The sequence below is a fragment of the Primulina eburnea genome, chromosome 10, assembly GCF_022965805.1.
Source record: "Primulina eburnea isolate SZY01 chromosome 10, ASM2296580v1, whole genome shotgun sequence".
NCBI classification, from domain to species: Eukaryota; Viridiplantae; Streptophyta; class Magnoliopsida; order Lamiales; family Gesneriaceae; genus Primulina; species Primulina eburnea.
The window spans coordinates 3,467,053-3,490,220 of NC_133110.1; the positions used below are offsets into that span (position 1 = coordinate 3,467,053).

Genomic DNA, 23,168 nt, shown 5'->3' on the forward strand with positions numbered 1-23,168 from the left:
TCCTAATTCTTGCAACTAAAAAGAATGACATAACCAATTGTATTGAAAGAAAAAAAAAACAACTCGACGAACTCCCAAAGATTCATCTCACGAATCAGATATGAATATATGTATAATACAAAAAGAAAAAGATTCACATAACTAAAGAACCGTAATAATCGATTTTTGTTTCAAAACAAAAACATATTGTATTTTAAATACTAATATATGCAAGAAACAATTTTGATCGAACCGAATAAGCAAATTACAAAATTCTAGAATCTCGGAAACCAAAAACCAAATCAATTGAAAATAAACACACAAACCGATTCAATAAAAAATGGAATGATAGTTGACCCGATACGAGAAACTTAATTCACCTGAGTGAAGCAATTTAACGAAAGAGAATTTTTAAGAAGAAAGTGTGTTCTTTTAAGCAAAGAAAATAAAAGGAAAAATGAAAAAATAAAAATAAAAATGACCACCGTTTCGAATTTTCAACAAAATAATTGAGAGTCCAATAAATTTTTTATAAAAAAATCCAAAAAAAAAAAAAAAAAAAAAAATAATAATAATAATAATAATAATAATAATAATAATAAAAAGATTTTTAAAAAATTTAGAGACCCCAACCAAGGGAGGCCCTAGGCTGCCTCCCCTTGGAGCCTGCCCTGGGCTAGGTCATAGCATGGAAAATGGCTCTTATCGGAAGAATGAAATTCCATGATTATTAATTTGATATAGATAAAATGTTTTATATATACATTGTTATTTTTATTCATTTAAATTAAAAAAATTGTCAATTTGATATTTTTTGTTTGTTACTTTCCGGTTTCTAAGTCATTAACTAGTGACAAAAATATAACAATCGGCATACAAAGTCGTACCCATAAAACAAACTAATTCATTAAAAAAAAAAACCGGCCAACCGGCCCGGCTCGAATATTTATATTTTAATCTCTATATCTTGCTGCTAATTTTTAATTACAATTAATAATTAAAACTCTCCCCGGCTTGGAATAAGATCATTCTCCAACGTCCTTTTTTACATAACAAAACAGCCATTCGGATTTTCGTCGCTAAAAAATTGATCGTTGACGTACGTCGGTGGCGGCGGCGGAGGTCCATTCGTATACTGGACCATGTAACCAGTGTTTGGATAGCCTTGGTGATTATACATCTGGGCAACATAATGATCTTGGTAAGAATAGTTTTGGTTGTACATCGGAGGCATTGTATATAATGTTTGTGGGTTGTACCCTTGAATCTCCATTTTGTTGATCTCAACCTTTTTCTCCTCTCCGTCAGCTTTCGGCCCAGCTTCTTTCTTGTCACCTCCACCCTCTTTTTTCTCGCCTCCGCCAGATTCTTTCTCCTCCTTATCTCCTCCGACGCTAATTTCTTTGTCTTTCTTGTCTCCACCGCCGCTTTCAGCTTTGTCTTTCATGTCGCCACCGTCGCCTTCTTTTCCCTTCTTCTCTGGGGCGGCCCCGTCGTCTTTCTTGGGTGGTGGAATAATTTCGACGGGCCTTTTCAGTTTCTCTTGTAAATAAGTTTGGACTTCTTTTGGCTCCGTTGTTCCTGTCAACGTGACCAGATCCTTGTCCACATCCGTTGTTACGGAATTCACACCTATTAAAAAATACATTAGCTTATAAAACGTTAATATATTGTAAAAATTGATACGAGGAATGATTATAATTAATAAAAAAACAATAATCTTTAATTAAAGATTAAGAAAAGTTTATTTTATATCGATATTAATTCTATATAATTGAGCCAACTCACCATCGACGTGCTTTAAGATGATCCTCTTTATTTTAGTTGCGCATCCGTCACAATGCAACGTGAGTTTCATCACAACAGTGCTAACAACAGGCTGAATCATAAAACCCACAAAACATAAATAAATATTTTTTAAATTGTTATAAATCAACAAAACAAATAATAATAATAATAATAATTTTATGTCTCTAATTACCTCCTTTGGTTTCTTTTCTTCGACCTTCTTTTCTTCCACTTTCTTTTCAGCCGGTTTCTCGTCGGACTTCTTGTCGCCGCCGCCGTCCTTCTTTGGCTGAGGAGAGATGAGCTCCACCTTCTTCTTGGTTTTTACCTCAACACTCTCCCGAAGCCATGAAGGGTCCACGTTTCCGGTCACCGTCAATTTGTTGGCAACCCAATCTGCCTTTACTTTCTCCACGCCTTCACAAAACATAAACATTTACCACATTATTATTATATTTTTTGGGGGGAAAATATGCATTTTATAGATCATGGTGAAACTAGAGGATGAGTTTTTTTAAAAAAAAAAAAAAAAATTTGACCAAGATTATTTCTCAAATTTTCACCAAAAAATATATATCACGATGAAATTTGTCTGGCAAAAAATCAAATTGAATTTGACCGTTACTGTTCTTTATTAAAAGGGATTTTTGTTTTTTTTAAAAAAAATTCTTAAAATGGGTGTTTCTTGAGAACTTCAAAAAAGTCATACTTTGCGACCAAATCAAGAAATCCGGTTTGACCTATAACAATGAACTATTTGACCTACTCGGTACTCACAAATAATTACCAAATTCTCGAGTTTTTGTTTGTTGGGTTAATTTTTTCCAGTGTTACTCATCGAAAATTTTACTGGCTAAATTATTATAATATGTCCCTCCCAAAATTTTTTATACGTTTTTCATTTTTTTCTTTTGATACATTTTCAAGAATTCACTTTCCGAATGAAATAAACATCTAAAACATAATTTTGGGTGGAGAATATATATAAATTGAGTTACGATATATTAAAAAAATCAAATAACAAAAATTCTTTTTAAGAGAAAAAAAAGAAGAAGCAGAAGAAGAAATTATTGTACCTTCAAAATGATTAACAGAGCGTCTAACTTTCTTGGCACAGCCTTCGCAATGCAAGTCCAGTTTCAGCACCACCGTGGTTGGTCCCTCCTCTTTCTTTCCTCCGCCGTCAGCCGTCACAGTGGGAGCCTTCTCACCGTCACTCTTCTTCTGATCATCTTTCTGCAGCAAGAAATTTAACGAAAATTTTCAGCTAAACAAATCAAGATTTCATCAGAAGAAGAGAATATAATTTAGGAATCAAACCACTAAGAAAAGAAAAATTAGAAACATTAATTAGATGAATTACCTCACCCATTTGATTGTTAATATGGGTTAACTATTTTCTCTCAAGAATTAGAAGTAGGAAAGAAATGTAATTTGCTTGAAGGGGAGGAAATGGAGGTGGCAACGGGGGAATTTATAGCAAAAATAAATTGAAAAAAAAAATTATATTTGATTTTTAAATAGTGAGTCTCTTGTGAGATGGTTTCACGAATCTTTATCTATGAGACGGGTCGACTCTACCTATATTCACAATAAAAAGTAATACTCTTAACGTAAAAAATAATACCTTTTCATAGATAACCCAAATAAAAGATATGTTTCACAAAATACGACATGTGAATCGTCTAACATATATTTTACTTTTTAAAAAAAGCATATGGGACCACCGTAATAAAATCAAGGAGAAAAATGAAATCGAATGGAGTTAGTTTTGTATTTTTGCGTGTCACACACATGTATCTATGTATGTATGTGATATGGGTGAATGTATGACATATGGTATGATGGATAACTCGACACTCGATTCCCGTCCGAGTAGAATAAATTTGGAGCTTAGGTTTCGTGACAAAACAGCTAGATTTGACTAAGCCATGACTCATTGAAATTACTTTTCTGCCCTCAATTTCAATTTGGTTAATTGTTAAATTATGAACTTATTTATTTTTATTGTAATATGAGTAAGGTTCGATTGTTTTTGTTTTAACATAAGATCGAATATATATTATTTTTAATGTAATCGAAGTAAGATGCGGTTGTTTTTGTTTTAACATGAGATCGAATATATACATATATCCTCGTTATTTGAGAGATTTAGTCACTGCATTTGATATATATATATACATTAAATTGCCCGTTTAGGAGCTCCAAAAGCTAGAAAATAAGTGGTTTGCACCTCTTGTATCCTTTGGAAAGATATTTGTTAGTTTGATAAGATTATATTATATAATTTAAAAATAGTATCAAAATAAACAATTGATGTATGAGTAGGTCTCTTGTGAGACAATCTCGCGAATCTTTATCTGTGAGACGGGACAACCCTATCGATATTACAATAAAAAGTATTACTCTCGCATAAAAAAGTAATAATTTTTTATGGATGACCAAAATAAGATATTTGTCTCACAAAATTACGACTCGTGAGACCGTATCACACAAGTTTTTGCTTCGATGTATTTTTGGGGTAACTAAACAAATCGTCTAGTTTACCAACTCAATCTGGATCAAGAATTGAACGAATTTATAAATTATAGAGTTGCATACTCTAGTCCCTATGATATGAATAATAATTGTGACACCATGGATTGAGAGTTGAAATCCCACTCTGAACATTTGATTATAAGGTTCATGAGCGATCAATTTATTATTATTTTTATACATTAAATACTTAACAACATTGACATCTCAGCCTTACATTGAATTGAGAGAAATATATAAATAACAAGCATATATGCACCTCCACTTTATTATAAATTTCGAGTCAAACATTAATAGATAAAACAAATACTTAACAAATGGTTGGTTTCACATAAAATTGCACAATATTTCTGTTTTCTCCCGTAAAGCGATGGAAATCGTGTTATTAAGGACGATGACTTTCAACTGAGTATGTGGTAGGAACACGTTCCCCGCAGCTCACGATGCATATCGATTTTCAAGTTATTTGCAGAAAATTCTAAGCATTTTGAAGTCAATATACATCCGACTCCATAAAAAAGAATGTTCAAAGTGTGGAAAACACAATGCATGATTAACATTTTATCGGAGGTTTCAACTCCACTTATTCAAGCAGTTACACGAGAACGAGTTGTGTCCTTATTTAGCACACATATACGGTGCTCTACGTATATCTTATAATAAACATATATATAATTTCGATATTTTTTATCACATTCAATAGATAACTAACATTTCAACAATTCACACACACACACATACACACACACACACACACACATATATATATATATATATATATATCATACTTACTGGACTCGGGATGGCTTTAACGTCGATCTATTGCATAAATCCACACTCCATTTTATGAATGAAACCATCATGATTTTGTACCTAAAATGGAGCATAAATAATTATCTTCTTAAATAAGAAGTTGAATATCTTCACCTATCCATTTCAATCTATAAATTTAATAATCAAATGAAAAGTTTGTGTAATAACTAATTTTGATTAAAAAAAATAGAGTGAGTCTCATGTGAGACCGTCTCACGGATCATAATCTGTGAGACAGGTCAACCCTATCCATATTCATAATAAAAAATAACACTCTTACTATAAAAAGTAATATTTTTTCATAAGTGATCCAAATAAGAGATCTGTATGACAAATATGATCCGTGAGACCGTCTCACACGAGTTTTTGCCAAAAAAGTAACAAGAGAAAATATATGTAATCATTTGATAATTTTTATGATAACATATTTAAATTATTTTTCAAAAGCAATAATTAAAAATCTCATATATTCGATAGGATTTGAACCCAAACCATAGTAGTCTTGAAACGTTATCCTTGTCATTAGAGCACAAGATCCTTAGCAAAACAAGCATTTTTTATTTTTTATTTTTACTTAAATTAAGGTGATTTATCCCTTTGTTTGAAAAAAGAAAATACGAAAATTGGCTAGAATTGGCAATTATTAGAGTCACTTTGAAAATTAGTGACGCGAAAAATTAAAGTTGAAGCTGACATGTCTGACTTTTTTTATTACGTTTTGTGTCGTAGTTTTTTTAAGAATACAAGTATAATATGGTTTCACTACTTATCATATTAATAATGAACCCCTCAACCAAAGCCTTTGAGCTTAACCATTGAGCCAATTCCTCGTTAATTGTTTTGTGGCCAAGTTTTATATCCACTATAGCTCTAAATTTGAATCAAGATTAATTTATAGACCAAGATTGTAAAAAATAAAAATTTACTCCTATAAGTAAAATAGTAATTACGACTTCATTGTTTGATATAATTGTCTTAATTATATATATATATATATATATATATATATATATATATATATATATATATATATATATATAATTATAGTTTTTTTTACTACAATAATTTTTATTATTTGAACGGAGTCCTGGATCACAAAAATGTCTATGACTCGTCTCACAAATCAAATTTGTCACACAAATCTTCTACCTTACCTGATATGACCTGACCCATAGAAATTGTTGGGTGCAATAATTGTTCTTGCTTGGTAGAACGATTGAACCATGATATTTGAGTTCCTATGCAGTTTAAAAGATTAGAGTTGCACCATTACCACTAGCTATAGCTTTTGGTAAAGCGACAAGTGTTCGGTCCTACAGAAATATATATTTTTTTTGGTCAAAAATATTTTTGACTCTAATATGGACCGTGTCGATATATCTCAAAGATATAAATCGAAGAGACCGTATCTTGTCCTACTCAAAAAGAAAATTGTTACTCAAAAAGAAAATTGCTAATCCTGACATTTGTTTTTAGTTTGAAAACATCAGTTTGTTTTCGCTAAAGGTCCAGCAATATTTGGTTGTTTTTAGATCGTTGTGGCTGACAATGTCTTAAATTTGCTTTGAAATTCTGTATATTCTACAATGAAATAAAATATGAATATACTAATATTAATTTATATTTAATTGGTCATTTGTGCATTAAAGGGTCCGAATTGAAACAAGCACACTACCTATAATATTCAAGAAGGCAAACAAAGTTTTAATTGGTGGCCTATTGATACTTCACGATAGTGGTATCGGATTTGGACCACTTTGATATTCCTTTACATTTCTGGATTCAACTTTACGTCCACTATATTATGTAGGTAACCCAAAACCACGTCGAACTATTTGAGGGTTTCAAAAGATGAGTAGGTCTCTTGTGAGACGGTCTCACGAATCTTTATCTGTGAGACATGTCGATAATAAGTAATATTTTTTCATAGATGACCTAAATAAGAGATCCGTCGCACAAAATACAACCCGTGAAACCGTCACACACTAGTTTTTTCCTTAGAAGATTTAGATTTAGGTGCTCCACTTCTCTCATGCATCCGACGAGTTATGGATTCAAAGGGAAACTCGGTGCTTGTGCATATCCTTGTGTTAGCAGATCTTGCCTTGCTCTAGCCCGAAATTGTTTGGGTTCGAACTAAAACACGTTGGATATCGGCCAACATGGGCTTTGAATTGGACTTGGACTACTAGTTTAACTAGTGTCAACCAAGGCCCTATTATTTGTGTGGGCTGTGTTGCCCAAATAACAATTGACCCATTATATACGACATTTTTTATACGGCTGAATCCCTTTCTCAATCTAGGGTTTCTGCGTTCTCTTTAACGAGGGATCGAATTTCACTATACCTGTCAACGAAGGATGGGCGGGAAGTGCCCGCACCGGAGTGTGAAGAAGCGCCGATACTCTCATAAAACCTTCCGCCGAAACAAATTTCTGCTCAAAGGCGACGACGCGGTTTATGATGAACTTCAGAAAGCGGAGGGAGATAGGAAGCTCTTGCCCGTGGATGAAGATCTTCCGGGGATGGGGCAGTATTACTGTTTACACTGCGAGTAATTTGAAATTTTATTTTTTCCTACATCTTGTCTGATCCCTTTTTTTTGTTGGAACTGATTTTTAGCTTGTTTTCCTTTGCAACTTCAGTCGTTATTTTGCTAATACGAGTGTGAGGGATGATCATTTCAAGACCAAACGACATAGGAAGCGGTATGCGTACATAAATAATTGCTCTATATTCTGTTTTCGGTTATTTTTATCATTAACTATTCGTTTCTGCACATTCGATTCTTTTTATTACTCTGAGGTGTTTTAGTTTTATAAGAACGTGGAGATAGTGTTTCATATTATAGAGTTTTAAGGAATTGGAAGTTGAATTACTAGCTGTTATAATAGATTATTTGGAATAAGGCGGTTAGTTGTTATTCCTCGTACCTTTCTTGTAAACGTGCTTCATTATGTATCTATCAAATTTGCCGCTTTTAGGAATTTCCTTATTCAAGCTTACAAAGGAAGATTCAAGCTTAACATTTTGGTTGGAGCTTCTCGTGATTAGTGGATTAATGTGGTTGCAAAATATGGTTGTAGTCTGGATGAAAGTTGTATTATCTTAAAAACTAGTTTAGTGAAAAACAAGTCAACAATCCTATTGGATTTTAATTCTCGATATGAATATATTACACATCATTGATTTAGCCAAATATAGGTTGTCATCTGATGAAGAATGAATTAGATGGAATTCCTTAGACATCTTTGTCCAGTTGTGCACCTGTGGTCAAAGTGCAACCTAATAGTTGAAATATTTTCATAGTGGAGATTTATCTTGTCTGATACACCTAAAAAATTGGTTGATTATTTCTTTCCGTAATTCCCAAATGAATGTTAGCATCACTAACTTCGATAATCTTATGAATTTTTTTCGCCATTCTAGTGTCCCATCACACGAACTTTGAGCCAGGTGTTAAAAATGTACCCACTAATGATGGTGGGATATAGATGTGAAACATAATGCTTTGTACTCGAACAGCGTATACTGAGTTTATCTTTGATATACCAAATTCCAGAATAATTGGGGATAATTGTGAGATTATGAATTTGCTGGAAGGCATATGTTATGTTGTTTTCCTTTATGCTTTACTTTGTTGATTGATTGATTTTTGTGAATGTGTTAGTTTAGTTGATGTGTCGAAGTAAAAAAAAAGCTCAGCTAGAGCCTAGAAAGTATTTATCATTTTTGTTCTTTCTTTTGATTTTTCAAAAAACATGTTTACATAGAAAATTATGTATCCTCTTGCATAAGCATTTATGTTTGCAATATAAAATAGATTGATTGATATTACATGCTTTTTAACTGAAGTGCTATTTCTGGCAGTTTAAAGCTAATGGCGGGGCCAGCTCCTCACACTCAACTAGACGCAGATCTAGCTGCTGGTATGGGCATGCCAGATAATGGTCCAAAGTTAATGTCAATGTAAATTGGTGGCTTGGGTTAACAATATAGCACGACTATCCCGAATATCATAGATATGCCCGAGAGATTTTAGCGGTATTATGCAACAGGGTTCCAAACTAGATTATTGTTTTTGCATTTTTCAAGAATTTGTTTAACTGTCGGTTGTAGTGCTATACTATGTCAAATGAATTCGATAGTTCTTCTAAGAACTTTCATGCGATTCGGGTATATCTTCATTTTGGTGCTTCATTCCCTGAGATGGCCTGTTTATGTTGTTTGTTTGTAAGATGGAGTTCTTTCACTCTTTCTAAACTTCGGCTCGAATCAGGTTTTTTTTTTTTTTTTGGAGATATACCGGAAATTGTATCTTGTGGGCAATTTAGGAGTTTTATGTAGTACTACTATATACGTCACTTTGCGAACTCTGAATTAAGCCTTGTCAAGGATGTGAAACTCTGTATTAGGGATATTACGCGTAGGGATTAAATATTTAATTATTGGCGACCCCACTATGCTCGATCGAGCTCACATGCAATGCTTAAATTCAATTACGAAGATTTTGTTAGAAATTCAGAATTATATATAGAATTACCGAACAAAGTTTGTACCAATTTAGATGTTATCTTCTCTCATTTTTATTTTTTAAATTGATAATAAAATTAACATCCAGAGGATCTAGCTTTCAGCGTACGTAAAAATTGTATTTTTTAAAATGATAATACGTGCAAAATCAATAAAAATTGATCAAGTCTTATCATACAGGTCGATCCGGTTCATATATATATATTGAAAAATAATATTTAACGAATGAGTAAAAGATTTTTCTCATAAATTGAATCGTAAAAGGTCTTATAAGAGTTTTTAATTTTTTAAAAAAGGTAATAAATGAATTTACTTAACGATAATTTCATAATGTCGAAAACAAACGAATCTAACAAGTTTACTTCTTGATAAAGCTTCATCCATTTTTTGTATTGGGCCTGGTGTGGATTGTCGCGGGTCAGCCCGAATAGAGCAGTCAAGTTCACAGCTGCTGAAAACTTAGACTCAGCCGCAGCCATGGTTCCTCGAGGATGCATATATACTAAGAAAGTTAATCGATCTAGTTAAACCCTAATCCATCCATACCCACGAAGCATAATTTCTTCAGTCAATCCGCAATCATGGTAACTATTTCGTGATTTTCTCTCTCATTTTGTCCGAACTTGTAATTTTTTTCAAGTTTTATGTTTTTTCCTTAAAAGTACTTTGATTTGTTATGCGTGTGTGGGTATAGACTGGAGAAGCTGTGAATCCCAAAGCATATCCATTGGCAGATGCCCAGCTGACCATCACAATTATGGATCTCGTTCAACAAGCTGCAAATTACAAACAACTTAAGAAGGGTGCTAACGAAGGTAAAATTTTCTCTGTGTTATTGCAGAAACATTCTTTTCAGAAGTGGACCCACCTGCTCTATCGGGACTGTCTCTATGTTGTCGTTATTTGATCGCTATGTTTATTGATATAATTTCGACGATGGAATGCATATCTGTGTGTTTGTTTGTTGCAGCAACTAAGACTCTCAACAGAGGAATTTCCGAGTTCATTGTTATGGCAGCTGACACTGAGCCTCTTGAAATTCTTCTTCACCTTCCTCTTCTTGCTGAAGATAAGGTAACTTTTCTAATTCAGAATTTTTTTATTTTTTTATTAATTATGGGGGTGGGGTTTGGGGTGGGGAGTGCGACTCGAGGCCAAAGGCCTTGGTCTCCTAATTCGGAAGTTTTGTTTGAAATATACTTCGAAAATGGGTTCTCGTAGTTGTTTCTCCCATGAAGCCAGAGCAAAATGACTACCCTTTTGTGTGGACACAATCTCTGACTTATTAATCATTTCCAAAAACCATGCAATTACACTTAAAACTGAAGGACCGTAACATAGTGTTATACTTATGATGTGGCCGCAGGTCTATTTTAATGAGTTGAAGTCAATGATAATGGACAATCTTTTTCAAAAATATTTCTTTCTGCAGGCATTACGTAGGTTGCCATACTTAATGGTTTAGATTTAAATTAAATAATTAATGGAACTTTCAAAACTTAATTAGCATGAGGTATGAGTTACTCGGAATGGTCCGAGTACAAAAATATACTTCAAGTGTTACTCCAAATTTGATATTGTTTGGTTGTGTTGAGTGGTTATTTCAGAGGCTAAACAAGTTATCCGACCTTTTGCTTTTGAGTGCAGAATGTGCCTTATGTTTTCGTTCCATCAAAGCAAGCTCTTGGTCGGGCATGTGGAGTTACCAGACCAGTTATTGCTTGTTCGGTGACGAGCAACGAAGGAAGCCAGTTGAAATCTCAAATACAGCAACTGAAGGTAATTTGTGGGGGTGGCTCCAGCTTTTTTTTTTCTTTTGTCTGTTTATTCATAGATTTGATACGATATATTCAGAATTCGTACTAGTTGACGTTAATTTATGATATTTTTCTTTCTAAATTGTTATTGCCTGATGCAGGATGCTATTGAGAAGCTTCTGATATGATTGTGTGATACTAATTCCAGCATGATGGACATCTTGTTCGACCCTGAGGCTTTGACTGAGTGATTTTTCCGGTTACATGAGAACATCTTGTGTATCGATATGGCATGAGAAATGCAGTAAACTCATACTGTGTTTGTTTATGAAGTTTATGTATCATGACTCCACATAAACTGATTCTTGAATAATGGTTTTCTGTTACATTCGAGCAGTATATAAGTAGTATTGAATATATATAGATGAAGAAGGCATAAACACATAAATAAATATAAAAATGACTCAAATTCGGTAGATTGACTAGAATTTGAGAGTAAAAAACTTGATAAAAGTACGAGTTGAATTGAATTCGCGATTAATCGACGATAAAAATACAGATTTTTTTTTTAAATGCTTCATCCACAGGCATTTCCGAACATGAAAATTGAAATGATTGTGATTATGCACCAAATACACAAGTGAATGAAAACTAAAAGCTTCAAAAGCAATGGTTTTTGACAAACTAGCAGCTGTATAACTAGACTTTGAGCCACATTATACTTAACGAGATAATGATGAGACTAATATCCCTTTGTCCTATTTTTGTTCTTTTTGATTTGCTTCTCTTTTTTTTAAGTCTGCTTTTCCATTTGTGCGACCACCACGTGAAGTTGGCCCATAATGTTGTTTCCCACGTCTTTGTGTACTCAAACCACTGTCTTCGTGAACATGAAAGATGCTCAGACATGGTCTCCTTCAATGAGTTTGATCCACATGCTGTGCTTCCCGTGTGTGTTATTTCTACGTTTCATCATCGATGCTGCACTGTTTCTTGCAAGGATCAAATTCATGAAGGAACGTTGTTTCCTTCCCTCGGGTTACTCGTTTATAAAATTCCTTATTAATAAGTATGAAAGAAAATAAAATTTATTTGTTCATCACTTTTATCAATGTAGAGCAAGGAGTTAAATTTGACTAGGTGTTTGAAAGGGTAAACTACAACTATATATATTAGATATATTTGTGTAAACTTATCTACAAGATTACAACAATCGTTATTTTAGCTAATAATCATGCTATACACAACATCAAAATTCCAAGAAAACAAGAGAGCCAGGAAATCAGTTTGAGATGTATCTAAATTTCTCAAGTATACTTCTATTCAGTTGTCATTTAGCTTAACTTCATTGACCTTGATCGATGATCGTGTAGTTGAAATGAAGCTGCTGTAAAACCTGATGCGGTGCCATTAACGGTAGTGAGTAGTTGTAATTGCATCATACGCGCATATATGCCATCGGGGTGATGTTTCAATAGATGAAAATGAGAACCTTGTTTTGCTACTTTCTCATCGTCAAGAACTGCGATGACGGGTGCATTTCTGATAATTGAAAGTCTGTGTGCGACTAAAATTGTCGTTTTTCCTGCACAGGAGCGCTCCAAAGCTTCTTGTATGCACCTTTCGGACTCGGCGTCAAGTGCACTAGTGGCTTCATCGAACAAAATTATCTGGGATTTTCTCAATAAAGCTCGAGCAATGGCGATTCTTTGCTTCTGTCCACCAGAGAGTTGTATTCCCCGGTACCCAACAAATGTTTTGTAACCATCGGGTAATGAGGATATAAACTTGTGAGCATTAGCAAATGTTGCTGCTTCAGTGATTTCTGATTCAGTGGCTCATGGCTGACTCGTGCCCATAAGCTATGTTTTCGTAGATGGTTGTTGCAAAGAGGCAGGGGTTCTTGTGGTACGGCAGCAATGTGGCGTCGCAGTGACTTCAAATTATACTTCCTGATATCTTTTCCATCAATTATAACACGCACGGACGAGGGTTCATAGAATCTCTGTATAAGGGAGATGACTGAACTCTTACCACAGCCACTAGGTCCAACGAGGGCTAATGTTTTCCAAGCTCGGGCTCGAAGATTCATGTCATGAAAGATCAAAACATCAGGTCGCATGGGATATGAGAAATCCACATGTTTGAACTCTATTTCGCCTCTCATCCGATCTGTGATAGATATGGTGCTTGGATCATCGGGCTCGATCTCAGTTTTACGTTCAAGAAGGTCGAAAACTGAGCGCATTGCACGCCCCCCTTGAATCAGGGGCGAGGGTCAAAGTTTCGTGAGACCAACTCTGTTTAACATTAAACATATAAGTACACTGTACACACACAAAGAGTTATAATTTTTTTTCTTCACAAAAACTCTTGTTATACCGTCTTATAAACGGATATTCGACTCAACCCAACTCATGAAAAAAATTAAAATTTATGTCAAGAGTATTATTTTTTATAGATCCGTGAAACCATCTATGTTTCATTTTATCTTTTTGTTTTTGTTCCTTATTTCTTACATTGTTCCTTATTTATTTGTAAGATGTTGGTATTCATGCGAGAAAAATGGCAGGGAGCAATCATATGCATGTTGTTGGTTTGTTCGACCCTACCCAGTGTCTCAAAATCATTGAGGACTTGACACTTGTCAAATTTTGACACGTGTCGACTCTTTATTGTATGGGTTGACAAGTATCAACTCCACAATGGTTTGGAGCACTACCTATGTAGGTTGGGTCGAACGCACTAATTAAACGTCCATCGTTGTCTTGTTCAATGAATGTTGTAGGTCGGGCACGAGACGAAGAGGACATGCATGGGACAGCCTATCATGAAATAGAGCATTTGCATGATGGAGAATTAAAGCCACCATTAAATGTATTTTATGGATTAGTATATTTTTCTACGAAAAAATATATAAATTGAATTTCTTTTTTAGAAAAGAAAATAATTTTTCCTTGCGTGTTCGCCTTTCCAACCGAATTTTTTGCAATAATATGAATGTATCTTCTCATAAATTCCACTAGGTAGGTTTTGTGGAAGCAGCACAACACCCAACGTCCCAACCTTTTTTGGTACGGACCTAAAATACTCCACTCCTCCTTACCTTGTCCGAACAGCTGGGCCAATTTGGCGTGGTGTTCATTCGATCGATTTGGTTTTTAGTTTTTTATTTTGATTTTTCGATTTCAATTTTAGAAATATATAATTCGATATCCGAACAATTTTCCATTCAGTTTTTTATCAAAACGATTCGATTATTTCAGTTGATTAATTCGATTTTTGAATAATTATTTAAATTAATAATATAAATATATTATCAAATATAATATGTTAACTTTTTAAATGATTTTTTAATAAAATATTTACATATAAGATCTAAATTAATTAAACAAATAACAATCAACTAAAAATTATTCAAAAGAGTTCTTCATTCACTAAATATCATATCAAAATTTTATAATATAAATAAAAATATAAACAAATTATTAATTTAATGAAATTTTGGTTTTTTCGGTTTTGACATATAAAATCCGAAACCGAATCAAATAAACTTCGATTTTAATATTTATATCTGAATTACAAAATTCGGTTTTCGGTTCGGTTCATTGTTTGGTTTTTTCAGTTTGGATTTTCGGTTTTTCGGTTTATCCGAAGTTTCAACACTCCTAGTCGCATATGAGATAAATAAATGTCACTAATTATTTTGAATTGCCATTCGTTCTCTTCTATTAGTGAAGTGTAATATTACATAGGTTATAATGAAATTATCCTCACTTCAAATAATGATATGCCCTGATACCAAATAAAATAAGAGAGATTTATGGATTCGTCGAAATTGTACACAAATTTCTCATCCAATAAAACTTTTTTTATGTATGTTTCTAAAGTTTATGCTACTTTTAACAAAAGAAACATGTAAATTATCTTCATTGAAATTGAAATTTACGTATAGTCACATAATGAATAGGTAGGAATGGGTATTTGTCGCTTTACCAAAAGTTATAGATTGTGATAAAAATACAACTCATATTTTAAATTGTACAATAATTTATCATGTTTAAATTGCTCTAACTAACAGAGACAATTATTACACATAATAATATATATCTCAATAATTACATTTCTTGTAATAATGAGAATCAGACATATGATCTAGGATTTGATATCAATTGTAGGACCAAACGTTTGTCGTTTTATCAAAATTTATTGATGATGATAATGTTGCAAATCAAATCTTTTAAACCATACAACGGCTCATACAACACATCTCGATTGTTCTACTAAGCAAATACAATTATTGTACCGAACATAATGTTTTCCTATTTCCCGTTGTTGTGAATCCCCCTATTCATAAAATATGATATCCTCCAATGACAAATTACAAACAGCTGTTATTTAGAACAATTTAGTACTTCATCAATAATTAATAATCACATTATCCGACAAGTCAGTGAAGAGGTCAATTTATTATTATTTTATAAAAAAGTTTGCTTAATTTTCTTAATCAAAATTTTTTAAAGGAACTAAAGTTTTATTAATCATATATCTTTGCTAAACTTGTTCTTTGTTTGGCGATATACATCTGTCATCAAGTTAACCAGGGGCGGCTGCCGGATGCGCCTGGAAATTAGGACTGGGATGAGAGGCCACTCGCCAGGTACATTTTTATTAATATTTGGAGACAAAGTTTTATTTTTTATATGAAAAGTTAAATGGGGAAAATGGAATTTGTGTCCATTACAAGCTTTTTTTTTTTTTTTTATACCATTTTTGTACTCTATGTCATCAATTTTCAATAGGGATAATGCCCATTTTCGTCCTTTTCGTTAACCGCTTTTCTCATTTCCGTCCCTCATGATTTTTGACTGCTTAATTAATCCTTTATGTTTTCAAAATATTCTCGAATTGATCCCTACCGTTATCCTGACGTTAAGGTTAACGTTGACTTGTGAAAAATGGTAGAAATTAGCGACGGTTTTTCAAAAGCAGTCGCTAATTAGCGTCGCTTCTATTTCCATAAAATAAATTTTAAGTTTTTTTTAAAAAAAAAATTAATAAAAGTAATTTTTTATTTTATGAAAATATTAAACCGTCGCTAATTAACGACGGCGTTATGAGAAACCGTCGCTACTTAGCGACGGAGTTTTTAAACCGTCGCTATTTAGCGACGGCATTTAAAAAACCGTCGCTAATTAGCGACAATGTTTTAACTCGTCCCTCATTAGCAACGGTTTACTATTTCCATAAAATAAAAAAATTAATTTTATTAATTTTTTTAAAAAAAAATTAGAATCGGACTATGATAACAATATTAATAATCTTAACTAACACTTAAAAATTTACAAAAAATTAAGGTGAAAAAGTTTATCTTAAGTCGAAACTAAAATCATGTGAGAGAAAAAATTTTAAGTGTTGTAAAGTGATGTGAATGAAAATGGAAAGAGAGTATATTTATAGACAGTTTGCTTTATGCTTTTGGTAAAATAGCGACGGTGATTGCAAAACCGTCTATACTTCAAGGTTAATAATATTACCGTCACTATTAGCGACGGTGTTACCAAAACCCGTCGCAAACTGTTTATAAATATACTCTCTTTCCATTTTCATACACATCACTTTACAACACTTAAATTTTTTTTCTCTCACACGATTTTAGTTTCGACTTAAGTTAACATTTTCGCTTTAATTTTTTGTAAATTTTTAAGTGTGGGTTAAGATTATTAATATTGTTAGCATAGTCCGATTCTAAGTTTTTTTTTAAAAATTATTAAAATTATTTTTTTTAATGAAAATATTAAACCGTCGCTAATATTTTGAAAATCCGTCGCTACTTAGCGACGGTTTTTATAAAACCGTCGCTAATGTCAAGTCAACGTTACCCCTAACGCCAAACTAACGGTAAGGATCAATTCGGGAATATTTTGAAAACATGAAGGATTAATTAAGCAGTCAAAAATCACAAGGGACTGAAATGGGAAAAGCGGTTAACGAGAAGGACGAAAATAGGTATTATCCCATTTTCAATATCAATATTGTACAATCTTTCGATTTTTGATAATTTTAAACTCTTTTCATTGAGAATGCTGGTATGACATTACACAATACACTACTATATCACAGCGCATTAATGTCACGTCACCATCATGTAGGAAAAGAACTAAAACTGTCCAAAACTACAAAAATAGCGAACTAAGACTGAAATTTAACAACATATTACTAAAATAACAAAACAATATAAAAAAAATGTAATTTTTCTTCTGTAATTATCATCAAACATATATTGAAATAGTGGTCATTAATCCTAAACTCTATTTTCCCCAAAAGTTTCATTTAATTTTTTTTAAAAAAAGAATTAAAATATTTGATCACAAAAATTTCAAAATAAATTTAATTTTCTCATTGAATTTTATTGGTTTAAAAAAGAACTTGGTCAATAATTTTTTTATGGTGATATATATCATGTTCACATTTTTCTTGGAGTCCTAGCGTGGACTGTTTCCAATGGAATTTAAATTCAATTAATTAATGATTAATTAAGAGGACTTCAATTTCCATTTGCTACTAAAGTCTTTGTTCACCCAAGTGGGATTTATTTATTTTGACCGCAACCATTTCAAGTCAATTTTGTTCCCACTTCAAAATTAAGTTCTTTATATATACATAGAAAAAAAAAAGTAATTAATAATGGCTTGTTTAAATATGGACAGATGTAGATATTGCAACCGTTGGATGGTGAAAACTGTTAAGATTGGAACTTGGACTTAACTCAGTCCCAAAAGCTAGCTCAAGGAGGGAGGCCCTCTTACGCCCAGGAATGAACATCTGGAGCGTGGAGTTTACAAATGACCCATGTGGCCTAATTATAGGCAGTCCAACACATAACGGTGGAACCCGGGCTCTGATACCATGTTAAGATTGGAACTTGGACCTAACTCAACCCCAAAAGCTAGCTCAAGGAGGGAGGATTGTCCAATTCCATATATACCACTCAAAGGTTAATTATCTAACCGATGTGGGACATTTAACAAAAACTTGTGTGAGACGGTTTCACGTGTCGTATTTGTGAGACGAATATCTTATTTGGGTCATCCAGGAAAAAGTATTATTTTTTATACTAAGAGTATTATTTTTTATTGTGGATATGGGTAGAGTTGACGCGTCTCATAGATTCGGATCAGTGAGACGGTCTCACATGAGACCCACTCCCGTTGGAAATGGACTGTTATTTAAAAACGAATTTTTGATAATTCGATTTTCAGAGAAGTATATATTATTACAATTATTTTTAAAAAAATATAGTAGAAAACACAATGGTTGTGATTATTATTTTTGAAAATTTCTTTTTCAATCCATTTGTACTCTATATATAGTCAAATTGAAATTTTAGTATGGTATATTTAAATTTTTTTTTTGAATTTTAGTCGTATTTTGGTCAAAAAAAAAACACACGTTCCACCTATTTATGTGCAATGTAGAACAATTTTTTCTCCATTTTGAAAATTCTCTAATTTTTATGCAATTCTAACGCTAAATCATTAGATTCCGTCGAGTAGGATTTTTCTTGCCAAATTCGGAACAAAATTGTCAAAAAAATTAAATATATCAAATTGAAATTGAAATTTGACAATATAGCAGATTAAAATCACAATAGAATAGAAACAATAGAAACGTGAAAATTATATATATGGCGAGCATAATTTGGATTTTATTATTAGTAAAACGAAATCTCAATTGATCCTCGACAGGGACATTATTAAATAAATTATGTTTCATGACATTTCAATCATTAAAATAAACAACTCATGGCGGTATTAAATTATAGTAACGATTGTCGGAGAACAGAGATTAGGATTAGCATCGACCGAAATAAAATAATTAGTAAGATAATAATGTAGTAATATATAAATAAAGTCATCATCGATGCACACATAGATGTACACGATAGATATACTGGACATTTACTATGCACGTACATTTATGTAAGCATTGATAAGATGTCATCGATATATTAGACGTACAACTTTGACTTGTTTCATTATATTCAACAGGTAAGTGTTATATATATATATATATATATATATATATATATATATATATATATATATATATATATATATATATATATATATATATATATATATATTCACGGAAAACTATGTGTAAAGAGTAAGATTATCTTTCGCATTATTTTGCAGAAATGATGATTGCCCCTCGTGGTGGAACCAAGTCTCAAGCACAAAAATGTAGCTCAATATTTTTTTTAACACTTAATTTCAATTAAAATGTAAAGTAACACATCACATGCCCAAAATAAATTGTATTGAACATAGGAATTTTTTAAAATATGTACACAAAAAAATTAAGTAAAAAGAAATTAAAGATAAATTTTTCATTAAATAAGTAATATTTTTGTCAGTAGTACAACACTTGTTCTTCTGTCTTGATCCCATCCACAAATAAATCATCACTGCAAATACTGTTACTGCTAATCAGCTTCTTAATCTCCTCAATACTGTAATCCAACGGGTTCTCAAGATCAGCACCAAAGGCACCAGGATTATTAATCAAGAATTTCTGATCACCTTCAATATCAATCCCATTATTGTATAGATATTTCTGTAGATTTAGGTTTTCACCATCGGAGCTTACATCGGATGAAGTGCAGCTAGCTTCCCCTCCGAACATGATATAGTTACTAGTATTATTGTTATAATTTATCGCCTCATCATACTGTGTTAAGCTCAAGTATCCATGATTTTGAGCTTGAAATACTGAATGGGTGGTGGGATTTGAAGAAACAGTTGTGGGAAAAGCCGGAGATATGGGATCAGTACCATCGGAGAAAACCTTGATATCTTCGGAAATACTGGTGGGATATGTTGTGTTGTTACCATATTCAAATGGGGTCTCAAGAGATGGATATGGAGAAGAGATTGAAGGGTTTCGTTGGATGGGATTGATATTTATCTTGGATAATAATTGGTAGGATTTGGATGCCCCGAACAAGATTTTCTTTTTGAGCTTCGTGTTCCAGTAGTTCTTGATGTCGTTGTCCGTTCTTCCTGGTAATTGAGCTGCTATTATTGACCATCTGCATGATCAAACGAACGATGATCAAGAACCCTAAATATATAAAATCCAAGATGGATATGAAAATTCGAAATTCGACGTATGATTTAATGGCAAACTCTAGAGGTTGACACTGCAAGATTTAATTTATTTTTGGAAAAGAAACACACAACCAAAAGTCCAAAACTAGTCAAATTACCCCGGCCTCATGCTACATTCCCTGCAGCTAAATTTTTAGAGTGAGTCGATCTATATATACCTGCTTCCAATAGTAGCAAAAAGGCTGCAGATGACTCTATCTTCATCATCTGAAAATTCCCCATGTCTGATATTTGGTCTGAGATAGTTCAGCCACCTCAGTCTACAACTTTTTCCACATCTTCTGAGATCTACTCTCCAAAAGCAAAATCATATAAAAACCACCAAAAAGACTAACAAACCAATAAAATCGAAACTCATACGCTACCACTCTCGAACCTTGCAAGAATCTAATCTAACTTTTCAAAATATCAACAAACAGCTCCACTTTTGGACTTGTTAGTCGTTCGATAGAAGCCGATATACATATACACATACATACCAGCTTTGAGAGGGAGAGAAATCCAATTCCCTCCGGTGCCATGTTTCTCTATGTATTCCTTAAGTTTTGCGTCTTCTTCAGGTGACCATGGACCTTTCTTCACATTTGCTTTATCACAGCATGGAGCTCTTCCCATTTTTTCTTTCTGAAAGGAATTGAAAGGTGTTTTCACTTTGGAGAAAAAGTCTCGATGCTTTTAGAAGATGGATTTGTGTGTGTAGAAGACTTGTTCTTTGTACAACATGGTGTTACATATGTATATACTTACATCCATATATATATTTATATACTATATTATATATATATATATATATATATAATATAATCTATATATATATATATATATATATTAGAAGTGTCCTACTAATGGAGATACAGATGCACAAGTCAAAGTACGTACACTAATTTCAATTATCAATTTGTCTAATCTTATCTAATCCACCTTTAGTCATTAGCTAATACAATAATTTCCCCCAATTATTTATTCATCCACTCCATCAATGTGAGAAATACATATAATATTTAATTTACATAATTAAGAAATGAATGAATATTTCTTGTAAAGAACAATTTGAAATAATTTTACATCGAGACCCGTTTATCTATATAAATGAAACGTTATAGTGTTCTTGTTGAGAAATTTAATGCAAATTTAATAAATAAATTAATCGCAAGAAGTTTGTTCGTCTGCGAAAACATTAAAGTATCATAAAATAGCAGCCAAAGGCTCAGCTTCGGCTTAGTAATCTACAAAATAGTCGAGATCTTTGTAATGCTCAAAATATTGTTAGGGGTAGCTCGAAATAGTCGAGATCTTTATGACATCAATATTCTTGAATTTTAATCTTAGTTCATTATATTTTTTTCCTCAATTTTAGTTTTTTTGACGTTGCGATGATGCGGTGCTGATATCCCTCTAACACGAGACTGGCGTGTGGAGTGTCATATCAATTCTACCGTGAAAAAAGTTGAACTTAACCAAAAATAAAAAGATATGTTTATGACTAAGACTGAAAATATTTGATAACATAAAATTTTAAAATCACAAAGCATTAATCATACCTAACAAAATTTGCAATAGCTTGAAATCAATATTAGAAAGACATGTTCAATCAATTACTCGATTAATGTTTAATTACTAATATAAATTATAAAGTTATGTGATGATAATCGCATGCATGTTCCACATCTAAGTTTAAAAATTTATTATAATGATTAATTATGGACTGTCAAATAATGATGGCATTGATTTTTATAAAAAGTTTGACCTCTGTTCGATAGGCTAAAATAATTACTTAATTTATTTGTTTATTTTGTCCACTTCTCAACGAAACCTTGTGGATACTTCGAAAACCGTATAATATTATTTGTGTTTCGTTGTTTAGACTGCTCATGCGTAACTTCCAAAGATTTACAATTTTAAACGCATAAATCTTAAAAAATTCGGGGAAAATTTAAACGAAAAATTATATTTTTATTCGTGTAATTTTTTTCACTTTGTAATTTTTATCATTTATGTTTTCAAACTTATGTTTTAATTAAACATCTTCCGATTTTTGTCAACTTTAGTCATTTTTATCGAGATTGTTAATGTGGTACTACGCATGTCATCGTCATATCAGTGTTCCATTGATGTCACATCAGCACCATATCGGAAAAAACTAAATGTACGTAAATAAATAAAAAAGACTGAATATCAAAACTAAAATTCGACAAAAAATGTCAAAATCACAAAAAAGCAAATATACAAAGACGTAAAAAAACAATTTTCTCAATTCAAAACTTTATCAAGAACGTATAGAGACTAATGCACATGGGCTTAAATTATTATTAAAAAAGGTAGCTAAATTGCTGTCACATGCAATAAGATGAATAACGTTCATTAAACAATTATAGCAAATGATTAAAAATATAATCCACAGGGAAATTAGGAACTACTTATAAACCACCGAAAGGAAACTAAATAATTAAGAAATAATTGGGATCACTGATCACTTGTTTATTACTCTAACTAAACTTGTCATCGTAACTATTATTTCATGCATAAATTAAATTGCTCAATTAATTAATAAGTGGGTCTCATATGAGACCGTCTCACGGATCGTAATCT

General features: G+C 32.3%; 4 protein-coding genes across 4 annotated transcripts; 2 read left to right on the plus strand and 2 right to left on the minus strand.

Moving 5' to 3' along the window:
• Positions 1-863: 863 nt before the first annotated feature.
• LOC140842572 (heavy metal-associated isoprenylated plant protein 6-like) lies at positions 864-3,275 on the minus strand. Its single transcript, XM_073210571.1, has 5 exons — positions 3,131-3,275; positions 2,844-3,003; positions 1,961-2,184; positions 1,768-1,858; positions 864-1,611 (listed from the first exon to the last, which is right to left on the minus strand). The coding sequence occupies exons 1-5, from the start codon at positions 3,137-3,139 to the stop codon at positions 1,025-1,027; spliced, it is 1,071 nt and encodes a 356-aa protein (XP_073066672.1). The 5' UTR covers positions 3,140-3,275; the 3' UTR covers positions 864-1,024.
• Positions 3,276-7,396: 4,121 nt separating this feature from the next.
• Positions 7,397-9,316, plus strand: LOC140842576 (uncharacterized). Its single transcript, XM_073210579.1, has 3 exons — positions 7,397-7,670; positions 7,762-7,824; positions 8,987-9,316. The coding sequence occupies exons 1-3, from the start codon at positions 7,477-7,479 to the stop codon at positions 9,087-9,089; spliced, it is 360 nt and encodes a 119-aa protein (XP_073066680.1). The 5' UTR covers positions 7,397-7,476; the 3' UTR covers positions 9,090-9,316.
• Positions 9,317-10,066: 750 nt separating this feature from the next.
• Positions 10,067-11,792, plus strand: LOC140842575 (uncharacterized). The gene is made up of 5 exons (XM_073210578.1): positions 10,067-10,233; positions 10,344-10,464; positions 10,620-10,723; positions 11,297-11,428; positions 11,568-11,792. Exons 1-5 carry the CDS (start codon positions 10,231-10,233, stop codon positions 11,592-11,594), a joined length of 387 nt encoding a protein of 128 aa, XP_073066679.1. The 5' UTR covers positions 10,067-10,230; the 3' UTR covers positions 11,595-11,792.
• Positions 11,793-19,711: 7,919 nt separating this feature from the next.
• On the minus strand, positions 19,712-21,315 carry LOC140803575 (transcription factor RAX1-like). The gene is made up of 3 exons (XM_073159478.1): positions 21,059-21,315; positions 20,738-20,867; positions 19,712-20,500 (listed from the first exon to the last, which is right to left on the minus strand). The coding sequence occupies exons 1-3, from the start codon at positions 21,192-21,194 to the stop codon at positions 19,822-19,824; spliced, it is 945 nt and encodes a 314-aa protein (XP_073015579.1). The 5' UTR covers positions 21,195-21,315; the 3' UTR covers positions 19,712-19,821.
• Positions 21,316-23,168: the final 1,853 nt, after the last annotated feature.

Bases quoted from the DNA above. Each gene is read 5' to 3' on its own strand.
- LOC140842576 (XM_073210579.1), top strand. From the start codon at position 7,477: ATGGGCGGGAAGTGCCCGCACCGGAGTGTGAAGAAGCGCCGATACTCT. The intron at 7,671-7,761 runs GTAATTTGAAAT...TTGCAACTTCAG, and splicing joins TATTACTGTTTACACTGCGA to TCGTTATTTTGCTAATACGA. The intron at 7,825-8,986 runs GTATGCGTACAT...TATTTCTGGCAG, and splicing joins ACCAAACGACATAGGAAGCG to TTTAAAGCTAATGGCGGGGC.
- LOC140842575 (XM_073210578.1), top strand. The intron at 10,465-10,619 runs GTAAAATTTTCT...TGTTTGTTGCAG, and splicing joins TAAGAAGGGTGCTAACGAAG to CAACTAAGACTCTCAACAGA. The intron at 11,429-11,567 runs GTAATTTGTGGG...TGCCTGATGCAG, and splicing joins CTCAAATACAGCAACTGAAG to GATGCTATTGAGAAGCTTCT.
- LOC140803575 (XM_073159478.1), bottom strand. From the start codon at position 21,194: ATGGGAAGAGCTCCATGCTGTGATAAAGCAAATGTGAAGAAAGGTCCA. The intron at 20,868-21,058 runs GTATGTATGTGT...TTTGGAGAGTAG, and splicing joins TTCTCTCCCTCTCAAAGCTG to ATCTCAGAAGATGTGGAAAA. The intron at 20,501-20,737 runs GTATATATAGAT...TTGATCATGCAG, and splicing joins TTTGCTACTATTGGAAGCAG to ATGGTCAATAATAGCAGCTC.
- LOC140842572 (XM_073210571.1), bottom strand. The intron at 2,185-2,843 runs GTACAATAATTT...TGTTTTGTGAAG, and splicing joins CTCTGTTAATCATTTTGAAG to GCGTGGAGAAAGTAAAGGCA. The intron at 1,859-1,960 runs GTAATTAGAGAC...TTTATGATTCAG, and splicing joins AAGAAAAGAAACCAAAGGAG to CCTGTTGTTAGCACTGTTGT.